The sequence below is a fragment of the Balaenoptera musculus genome, chromosome 21 (genome assembly GCF_009873245.2).
Source record: "Balaenoptera musculus isolate JJ_BM4_2016_0621 chromosome 21, mBalMus1.pri.v3, whole genome shotgun sequence".
Taxonomy (NCBI): Eukaryota; Metazoa; Chordata; class Mammalia; order Artiodactyla; family Balaenopteridae; genus Balaenoptera; species Balaenoptera musculus.
Window position 1 is genome coordinate 13,639,372 of NC_045805.1, and position 11,413 is coordinate 13,650,784.

The 11,413-nt window shown below is 45.2% G+C and overlaps 1 protein-coding gene across 6 annotated transcripts in view; it reads right to left on the reverse strand.

Annotated features, from left to right (window-relative positions):
- The window catches only part of CENPU (centromere protein U), a 32,790-nt gene extending 21,900 nt beyond the window's left edge, over positions 1–10,890 (reverse strand). The window contains exons 1-5 of one of the 6 annotated variants that reach the window (XM_036838624.1): positions 10,561–10,778; positions 7,654–7,702; positions 5,769–5,886; positions 1,123–1,228; positions 67–118 (exon numbers count right to left, since the gene is read on the reverse strand). In XM_036838624.1, coding sequence (XP_036694519.1) covers positions 67–118; positions 1,123–1,228; positions 5,769–5,886; positions 7,654–7,655 — 278 coding nt within the window. In that variant the 5' untranslated portion in view covers positions 7,656–7,702; positions 10,561–10,778. Of the gene's footprint in view, positions 1–66; positions 119–1,122; positions 1,229–5,768; positions 5,887–7,653; positions 7,703–10,560; positions 10,780–10,809 lie in introns of those variants that run through there. The other 5 variants (XM_036838625.1, XM_036838626.1, XM_036838623.1 and 2 more) reach the window with 5 other exon arrangements.
- Positions 10,891–11,413: the final 523 nt, after the last annotated feature.

Genomic DNA, 11,413 nt, shown 5'->3' on the forward strand with positions numbered 1-11,413 from the left:
GCTCTGATACGGAAAAGCTCTCCAAGGTACAGAGCGCGGAAGAAGCCAGGCAGCAAGGTATCCTGCCTTTTCGAAAAGGTCAAAACTCTGTATTCTTCCTTTGATGCGCACGAAGAAGCTGTGAAAAGACATATAGGAAATTAATAGTGGGGGAGAAGGAAGAAGTGGATGCAGGAGCTGGGTGATGGTGGAGAGGACATAAAGACTGTTATTAACCTTTTTACATTTTTAAACCATGTGAATGTGTCACCTATTCAAAAATTCTTCTTGAAAAATTACATTCACCACCATTTAAAACGAACTGTGTGATTTTCCAAATATTTGGCTTTTGTTACCAATTTCCAATAACATCTCATAGAAAAACTGGAGTCTCCCAAATAACCAAGTACCATAAGGTTTCCCCAGTGCAGAGAACCTCAGAAAGATGTCCTCATTTAGATTTCTGTCCCAGTGGGATATTTGTTTTAAAAATACAGTTTTGTTACTTTCAAAGTATAGTCAGTAACTAGAACTGACCTGTTACCTAACAGAGGTCCTTAAGTCAAGGATTTGCTCTAGCTAATAATTTTTAGTTAGTACTACAGCTACTGAAGAGTTCTTCATTATATGTGTTCTCGAGTTGCCTCTGTGGTGTCATTTTTACAGATTTTCCTGACTCAGGCCTCCACATAAATCTGAAAACTCAAACCAGTGGAGCTTAGGGACCACGCAGCTGAAATTTACAACAGACTGTGTTTCCTTTGGGATTATCAGCTTTTCTTCTTCCCTATTCCCACCCTGAACTAGAAAACATATCTTTTGTGACAATTAAGCATATTTTTAAATTAAAGGGACCTCTCAAAATCATCTAAAATTCTATGCTCCTAAAACCTTTCCCCTCCTTCTTTGTTCTATCTCAAAGCTAAACCACCTTCACTGGTATGTTTTCTAGGATAATCAGGTGTTAGTTACAGTTATTGTAAGTAATGTCAATTACTGAAAAACTGCTTTTTCATGTCCCAGTCTTCTTAAGGGAAAACATAAGTTGGCTCAAAAGACCTTTAAAAAGTTTTGGTTTTATAAGCTTCTATCTCAGAAATCCCATTAACCATGAGTAAACAGTTGCTTGAGATCCACCCATACCTTCTTTTTGCTTCTTTTCCTTGAGGAGTTGAGGGGAGAGATGACCCGCAGTGCTTGGAGAATTCTTCCTCATCAGCATATATAGCAGTGCTGTGTAAAGGAGGGTCTACAAAAGATTTTTTTAAAAGGGCATTCAGAAGTCTGGCTGTCTGAGCAGTATTCAAGTTTGTTCCTTTACATTGGAGTATAAAGCAACCTGTGTTTAAATGGCTAACAAAATCAAAGCCAATTACATATGCTACTTATGATCTCACACCTCAACAAGAAAAAACGTAAACCATTTCACCAATAAATACATGGATAGTTAAGCTATAACCTTACTGCCCTTATATGTTATATGGAAACGTTTAAATGAGCTAAAAGATAAACAGGAGGTCTGACATTCCTTCCTCACCTGATGGAACATCACACATCTACCCGGGAGACACAGCATGAACAATAAACTCAGAGGTCTGGAGCGCCGGCCCCACTCCTGCAGCTCCATTACCCCACGGAGTGCCTGGCGCAGGGTGGGTGCTCAACATCTGTGGACGACTAGCTCTTTGCGGAGGGACCCCAGTCCTTCCGCACTTCCCCTCCTCTCTCCTTTACTCTAGAGCCTTGAGCTAAGCATAAAAAGTTAACTGGAATGGGGACTTCCCTGGTGGCGCAGTGGTTAAGAATCCGCCTGCCAATACAGGGGACACGGGTTTGAGCCCTGGTCCGGGGAGATCCCACATGCTGCGGAGCAACTAAACCTGTGTGTCACAACTACTGAGCCTGCGCTCTAGAGCCCGCGAGCCACAGCTACTGAAGCCCGCGCGCCTAGAGCCCGTGCTCCGCAAGAAGAGAAGCCACTGCAATGAGAAGCCCGCGCACCGCGATAAGGAGTAGCCCCAACTAGAGAAAGCCTGGGCACAGCAACGAAGACCCAACACAGCCAAAACTAAAAAAAAAAAAAAAAAAAAAAAAAAAAGGTTAACTGGAATGAAGATAAAGGAGATAATGAGATAATGAAGATACTGGAGACACGGAGATAAAGGAGGGGAGACCACGTGGCCTTGGTGGGAGGATGCTCCCACCTGCTGAGGAAGGGGGTCACAGGCGAGGCCTCGGCGCCCCGGCCTGGGCTTGTGGTGGGGAGGGAAGGGGGTCACAGGCGAGGCCTCAGCGCCCCGGCCTGGGCTTGTGGTGGGGAGGGAAGGGGGTCACAGGCGAGGCCTCAGCGCCCCGGCCTGGGCTTGTGGCGGGGCAGGGAGGAGGCCAGCAGCGCGGGGCGAACGGCTGCAGGCGCGCCTGGTAAGACCAAGCACCCACCTCTTCACGCTCAGGCTTTAGCGCGCTGCACACATTTAAATGTTCTCAGATTTAAACGTTTCAGCTGCTTATATAATGAACATAGCAACTGCACAATTTTAAAGTTAGTAATATACTTTGTATTGGCCTCAACGAGGCAAAGGGGTTTATTTACTTCACTACTGGGAATAACAAGGAAAGAAAAGAAAACTAGACCAATTTTGAATCTCCATATGGAACCAGTCACACAAGCTGTACTCTTACTACTCAACAATAAAAAGATAAATAACCTGATTTCAACCCAAGTAAAGGATGTGAACAGACACTTCTTCGAAGAAGATACAGGCGTACCTCGTTTTACTGCACTTTGCTTTATTGCGCTTTGCAGACACTGCATTTTTTACAAATTGAAGGCTTGTGGCAACCCTGCATTGTCAGATGATGATTAGCAATAAAGTACTTTTTAATTAAGGAATGTATATTGTTTTGCTACACATAATGCTATTGCACACTTAATAGATTACAGTGTAGTGTAAACATAACTTTATACGCACTGGAAACCAAAGAATTCGTGACTCACTTTATTGCAATATTTGCTTTATGGCAGTGGTCTGGAACCGAACCTGCAATATCTCCAAGGTGTGCCTGCATACAAATGGCCAATAAACGCACTGAAAAGATGCTCAACATTAGTCATTAGGGGAATCCAACTCAAAACCACATTGAGATACTACCGCACATCCATGTGAATAGCTATTATCAAAAAAAACCAGAGAACAAGTAATGGTGAGGATGTGGAGAAACTGGAATCCTTGTGCATTGCTAATGGTGCAACTGCAATTCCTCAAAAAATTTAAACCCAGAATTATCATATGATCCAGCAATTCCACTTCTGGGCATATACACAAAAGAAGGGAAAGCAGGACTGGGACAGATACCTGTACACCTATGTTCAGAGCTGCATTATTCAAAATAGTCAAAAGGTAGAAGCAACCCAAGTGTCCACTGACAGGTGACTGGATAAACAAAATGTGGTCTATACGTCAAATGTATACACCACACCGTTAAAAAGGAAGTTCTGACACATGCTACAACATGGATGAACTTTAAAGACATAATGCTACATGAGAAAAAGGATACAATAGTACAAATACTGTACGATTCCTCTCACATGAGTGGTCAAATTCATAGAAACAGGAAGCTAGAAGAGGGAGAGGGGAGCAAGGTGCCGTCGGCTAACGGGCAGAGAGCTTCATTCAGGGGACAGGACAAAGCCCTGGGGATGGATGGGGTGATCTCTGCACAACGATGTGCACACTTAACGCCACAGAAGCAGACACTTCAAAATGACTAAAATGGTTCATTTTATGTTATGTATATTTTACCACACAAACACAATGAGATACCATTTTATACCCAGTAGGATGACTAGAATCAAAAAGTCAGATAATAACAAGAGTTGATGAAGATGTGGAGAAACTGGAACCCTCATACATAGCTGGTGGGAATGCAAAGTGGTACAGCTGCCGTGTAAACATTTCCTCAAAACGCTGAAGCAGAATCACCACATGACTGAGGTGTACAGTTGGCCCTCCATATCCATGGGTTCTGCATCCACAGATTCAACCAACCATGGATTGAAAATATTTGGGGAAAAAAAAATTCCAGAGTTCCAAAAAGCAAAACTTGAATTTGCTGCACACAGGCAACTACTTACATAGCATTTCTATTGTATTAGGTATTATAAGTAACCCAGAGATGATTGATAGCGAACAGGAGGATGTGTATAGGTTATACGCAAACACTATGCCATTGTTTGTTTGTTTTTTGTTTTTTTCCTGGCCACACCATGCACCATGTGGGATCTTAGTTCCCTGACCAGGGATTAAACCCGCACCTCCTGCCTCGGAAGTGTGGAGTCTTAACCACTGGACCACCAGGGAAGTCCCCACTATGCCATTTTATATAAGGAACTTTAGCATCCTCGGACTATGGTATCCAAGGGGGGTCCTGGAACCAACCCCACATGGATACTGAGGGACGACTATATTCCCAAGAGAAATGAAAACACATGTCCATACAAAAAACTGGTGCATGAATGTTCACAGCAGGATAACTCATAATGGCCACAAAGTGGAAACAATGCAAGTGTACATCAACTGATGAATGGATAAAAAAATGAGGTCTATCCACACAATGGATTATTGAACTATAAAAATTTTTAGGAATGAAGTACTGATACTACCACGTAGATGAACCTTGCATATACTACACTAAATGAAAGAAGTCACAAATGACCACATACATAGTGTATGATTCTATTTAAATGAAATGTCCAGGATAGGCAGATCCACAGAGACAGGAAGTAGATTTACGGTTGCCAAGGGCTGAGAAGAAGAATAGGGAGTGATTACTCCTGGGCACGCAGTTTCTTTCTGGGGTGATTAAAACGTTCTGGAATAGAAAATGGTGATGGTTGTACAATTTTGTGACTATACTAAAAGTGAATTGAATTGTACACTTTAAAAGGGTGAATTTTATGGCAAGTGAATTACATCTCAATTTTTTTAATTATGATTTTTAGATGAGTAGTTAAAACATTTTTATCAAGTCATAATAAAAGGGGTATTCTGGTAAGGATTACTTTTCACCTTATAAAATGTACAATATTTTCTTTTATTAACAGAAATTAGACTAGAAATATTAGATGCCAAATTAAAAATACGTGAGAAGTTACATGTTTTCAAAATTCCCTTAAAACTTATTCTGGCAAAAAATGTCTGATTACTGCTGTTCTAGATGTGGGCGCACACGGCACATTCTGTATCACTTCTGGCCTCTAGAGTGGCCAGTGACACACTGACAGAAGCTGTCCCATCTGGACAACTCACATCCCCCTGGTCAGCCAGGTACCAGTCCTGTCTTCCTAACACTCCCAGGAACACAGGTGAAGCTCTCCTGAAGCATCCTCTGCCTCAGTGTGTTTAAGAAAAGGAAGCATTATCCCTCCGCTCCTTCCTAAATTAAAGCCCCTTACCGAACGACTACTGGAGGTGTGAAGTGAGAAATACATTTTATATTCCTCTTGTTACAAAGGTCTACAGCAGCTGTCCTAATGTGGCTGGCTTGTTGACAAATGCTACTAGGAGAGCTCCACTTGGACAACACTTAACAGAGTTCTTAGTTCCAACGTACCTAGAAGTGAGAAAAATTAATTCAACTTATCAAATACTCCCCAGAACACTGTATTCATGTACAGACAACCTCGCTTTTGTATTTGAAGGCATTTCTATATTTTTATTAGTAACTAGCCTAAACGCTGTTGCTTGAACCACTTTAAAGATTTTAGGATAAAGATTTAAAATACTAACCAAAGGTTTCATAGGGTTCTTCATCTTTCTCATTTTCACCCAGCCTGCCGATGCTTGAGATCCCAGAATTATCAGGAAAATCAAATATATCGGTAGGCTTGTGCTTTTGGCCAGCTTCCTAAAAGTGAATAAAGTTCAAAGTCATTGAACTGGCCCTCCCAAAAAGAACATCACAAAGCTGATTTACGTGGCAAGGATCCCATCACCGCTGCCTAAGAAGTGAGCCTTCACATTCCTGGAGGGCAGAGGCTCTTCTGATCATCTAAGGCAGGGGTTGGGAAGCTTTTCTATGAAGGACCAGGGGGTAAACACAGCTGACCACTGGACAACGCAGGGCTCAGCGGCGCCCACCCTCCGCGCAGCCGAAAACCCGTGTGACTTCGCAGTCGGCCCTCCCGATCCGGGGTTCCACGTCTGCGGTTTCAACTGCAGACAGTGTAGAACCTACTATTGAAAATAATCCGGGTAGAAGTGGACCCTCCCAGTTCAAGGGTCACCAGTATATTAGACTTTGCGGGCCGTGGGGACTCTGGTGCCACTAGGCAGCGCAGCCGTCGCAGTGTGAAAGCAGACAGTGGCAACGCAGAAAGAAAAAGCACGGCTGGGCTGCAATCAAGCTTTGTGTATGGATACTGAAATTTGACTTTCATATTTTCACCCGGCATGAGACAGTCTTCTTTTGATTTTACTTCAGTCATTTAAAAATATAAAAACCACCCTCAGCTCGCAGGGCTTTACAAAACCAGCAGGCAGGCTAGATCCGGCCCAAAGGCCACAGCCTGCCAACTCCTGAGCCAGAGTGGGCCCTCTCCCCAGAAACATGCCCATGAAAGTTCCTAAACACAGAGGTTAAAAACTCCTGATTGCAGGACAGAGACGAGGGTTTGCAGTGCAATATACTAATAAGCCCCAGGAAGACTGCTCCTCAAATCCCAATGAAAGACAACATACAGAAAACGAGAAAAACGTCCACAGTAGCTCTGAAAAACGTGGAGGGCTGCCATTAACAGACAGGAAAATATGAAGAAATTCTGGAAGATACACAGGAGATGGAATAAAACTGAGAGACAAAACAAAAACTACCACTCACAGACCCTCAGGGAAAAATTATTCACGGAGTGTGTGTGGGTAGAACGAACGCCCAAGAGGAGCTGACACCCTCCATCCTCCCCGAGCAAATGGGCCTGGGTAAGGCAGCTGCCTTCCTGAGGAGGGAAGAGGGCCGGAAAGCTGAAGAAGGCCTTCCAGAGAGGAAAAGGGCCCCCTCCAAACGGGGAGGGGGTTAGGGGGGCAGAGGGGAGAGACCCCGCGAAAGAGAGAACCGGGGGCAGGGCACAGAGCAGGGGGAACTCCCGACGCCCGGGCACCCCCAAGCAGGCACTGTCAGAGGTGGTTCATGTGAATTTCCAAGGCCAACTGGACAAGCCGCTGGAAAATACTCCGAAGGGAGCTAGCCAGAGGGTTAGACAAACGCACCTGCCTTTCACAGACATTTACTTCTAAGACTCCACCCTGAAGTAAAAATACCGTGTGAATGCGAAACTAAATGGAATATTATGAAATCGTAAACTGTGGAAAACTATAACAGCATGGAGAAATGGCTCTAAGTGACAAAAGCAAAATACAGAACGTTGTACAATTGTTCAACGATGTCGATTATCCAAATGAAAATGAAACCAGCCTAGGCCCAGAAAAAAAGATTCAAAACGTTAACAATGGCCATTTTCTCCATCATACTGGGAAGAGCAGGAGGAAAAGGAATGTGCTTTTTCACAAGAAAACACTGAGCTCACCAAGTCTACGAAACTCTGAGTCTCCTATTAAACGTTATTTTGTATTGTCCATTACGAGAAAATTATATTAAAATATAAAAAAGATAACTTACATCTTTCGTGGACTGTGTTCTTCCTACAGTGTTCTTTGAATATCTCGGACTAGGAAACAGCAAAAACACACACAACAGTAAGGAAATACTTAAAAATAACTGGGGGAAACACCAGAATTACACCTCAACCAAGCATTTTCTTTCCAAATTACATTCCTTGTTAGTTGCACTAACAATGTGCACATGATGAAATTCAGGTAATGGCAAAATCCTTTTAGAAAGCAGAACCCATATCTCACACATTGAATTAAATTTTTTATAGGTCAACTCATAACACCTACGTATAAATAGCATAGCTCTGTCCTCAGGGACACAGAAAACTCCTAACCCTGCTGTCATCCTTGTCCCTGAAGTCGCAATCAACAGCAACGACGGGCGTTCTGCAGAAATGAGCGAGAGCAAGACCTCTCTTTCTCAAGCACTGGACCCCCGTTCCATCCGTGCCTGGCTCTCTTACACACATTTTCTCATTTAGCTCTGAAACAGTCCTCAAGGTAGAAGTGAATCCCACGTTCCAGATGTGTATATGCCCAAAGCCACACGCGGCCAGGAAGGAGGGAAGCCTGCGTTAACATCTGCATCAGTTCAAACCCAGAGCTGCCCTCTTTCCGCCCTTCAGGCTCCCCCCAGTGGGCATTAGGATAAAAGGATAAAGTTGCGTACCTTCAACGGAGCTTAAAGTAAACAAGATATGACAACAGTGACCAGAAGAAAAAGTGGAAATATGAGGCAGGAAATAATCCCGCCAAAGACTATGCTTTGAGTATCCTCTGTGGTCCAGGCATGGTGCCAGGGCTGGGGGGATGCCCTACACCACCACGCACAGGCCCTGACTTTCAAAAGTGCCCTGCAGACACCCGTTAGCAGGCAGCAAAGTCCGTTTAGTGTCTGAACGAGTATTTCTTTGCGGAACAAGTATTTCTTTATTTGATATAATTTCAAACTTAGAGAAAAGTTGAGAATACTCTAAGAGCCTTCTGTATACCCTTTACCTGCTTCACCAACTGTTTACATTTTGTCTCACCTGCTTCCTGTGTGTCTGTGTATGGTAAACTGGGGACACTGCAGTGTGTCTTTCCTAAGAGGGCGTTACCTTGTGTAGTCACAGGACAACTTCCGAATCAGGAAATTTAACACTGACACCATTATCTAATCTACAGTCCATATCCAGGTTTCATCAACTGCCCCATCATGTCCTTTAAGGTTTTCCCCCAGCATTTAAAAAAAATAAATACATGAGAATATAAAACATAAGATTTCTTAAACCTTCGGTTTTATTATGTGTGTGCGTACGTGCACGTTCGTGTACCCACTGTGATGTAAAACATCATTACTGTGAATTACAGCAAAAAAAAAAAAAAGCTGGAAAACTGTTAGAGCAGTGGTTCCCAATCCTCAGGTATCAGAATCACCTGGAGGGCTGGTTAAAACAAGACTGCTTGGCCCCAACTCCAGAGCTGGTAATTCAGGAAACCTGGGGTGGCCGCTGAGAGTCTGCAGGTCCAACAAGTTCCCAGTGGAACCGCATTTGAAAACCACTGCTCTATTTGATTCTCAGACCCAAAAAAAGAAGGTAGAGCAGATACTAGTTTTACGGCCTTTATGATTCTGGGGTCCAGAAAAGTTAAGTGACATCAGTGGTCACACAGCCAAGTGATAGGACGAGAAACCAGATCACATAACTTCTTAACCCACTCTTTCCACCCTTTCTTGCCTTGTCTGTGCTCAAAAAAGTGGTCAAGTTTCCTCCTCACCTTAGGCTAGGAGCAAGGTGAGGCTCCCAAAAGATGGAGACCTCGGTGATAACATACGTAAAAATTTTGGTGTATGCGCATGAGTGCGTTTTAGGGGAAGGGATAAACAGATTTCAGGAGTCTCAAAGGCAAAAATGTTATATGTACGTATATACGTGTGTGGGGGGAGGAGGGAGGGAGAGAGAAAAAACCCCACTGGCCTATCAGATAAAGTTCACTCTTGTCGGCTGAGTTTCAGGCCCCTTATTCTTTCCCAATCCTCCTCCCCACTGGCCACGGGAGCCTAGTCTCGCTTTACCCAACCGCCCTGCTTCGTCCTGTTCCAGCCTGTCCCCTACGCTGTTTGGCTGCCTGCACCCTCACCCGCATCTACAAATGCACCTTCTCCAGACCGCCTTCCCACGGCCCAGGTGTAACTCCTACGGCCTTGAGTACCAGCCGGAGCGCGAAGCACGCCGAGGCCCCTCCAGCCAGGACCACGCAGGGCCTTGGATGCACTCCAGACACCGCCAGCGAGACATGTGCCCATTGAGTCCATGAAGAATAACATTTCAGAGAGCAGTTCTGAAACCTATTTTAAAATGCATGCCCTTTTTGATTAAAAAAAAAAAAATGCTTGACCCATCCCGGCTGGAGGCCCTCTTTAAGAATAACAAGCGGCAGCTTGGGCCCCCGCGGCGGGAGATTTAGTTCAGCTTTACAGTCTGTGGTTTGTGTTACAAAAACAAGCAGGGTCTTGAAAATAAGAATACTGACTACCAGCCAGAGTGTAAGCGTCACTAGAACGTAATGTCTGGCAAGCAGTAGGCACTCATTATTTGTTGGATAGTTTGTTTCAAAATATTTGGAGTCTACTTTAGGCTACACTCACCCACACAAAGTAATGCTGACACTAGCCAACGTTCTCCCCTCCCCGCCGGCCACGGTTTTAAACTGACTCCTTTAAACTTCACCGTAATCCTTCCAAGGTGGGAATATTATTATTCCCATTTTACCGACGGGGAAACCAAGGCCCTGAGAGGTTAGTCACTAGGACAAGTTGCACAGTTGCAGAGCCAGGGAGCACGAACAGATCCGAGAGGCCGAAGCCCGGCGGAGAAGGAAAATAAAGCGGCACCCCCGGCCCGGCGCTCCGAGAGTCCCCAACACTTACCCCGAGCGCCGCACTCGCCGCGGCGGGGCCATCTCAGCCCAACGCTCACTGCGCCGACGCAGCTCCCGAAGCTCCCGCCAAATCCCGCGCTGCTCCCAGCGGCCAATCCGGGCCGAGCACGCGGGCACGCCCCCCCCCCCCCCCCCCCGAGCTTGCCTCCTACAGGGCCAGGGCTCCTCCCCGTCCTAGAGCGCGAGAGAAAACCCGGCCTCGCACAGCGCGAAAGCGGAGCTGGAGTTTACGCCTTACAAGCAGTTCCTGACGGGTCCACGAGACGTCAAAGATTTCCCGGGTTTTCCCTCACCCCACGTCCGCCGCGCACGTTTTCCGCACTCCTGAGCCGCCAGGGCCCGCCCCAGGGGGCGAGGAAGGGGAGGAGCCAGTGCCGGAAAGTCTGAGGGCGCTCTCCCGCGAGGGGCGGATCCAAACCCAGGGCGGGGCGCGCTGGGTGCTTAGGCGCCTGCGCAGTTGTCTAGTGTAATGCATTCGGAATAGGCCTTGACATTTACCCCGCTGCTGCCCTGAAGCAGTGGTGTGAGCTTGGCTTATTATTTTATTTCTGCCCCAGTTTCTTCATTCGTAAATGGAGAGGGCCCCTTTTAATATTCTCTGATTCTTTGCTTTGTGTTTAAAAATGTACTATCCTGCAAAAGAATGATGTTGGACCTTTATCACACCATAAATAAAAATGAACTTAAAATGGATCAAAGACCTAATTGCAAGAGCTAAAACTCTTAGAAGAAAACATAGGGCAAAAGCTTCACGACACTGGACTTGGCAATGATTTCTTGGATGTGACAGCCAAAAGCACAGTTTGGGATGATGAAAAAGTTCTAGGTGGTTAATGGTGGAT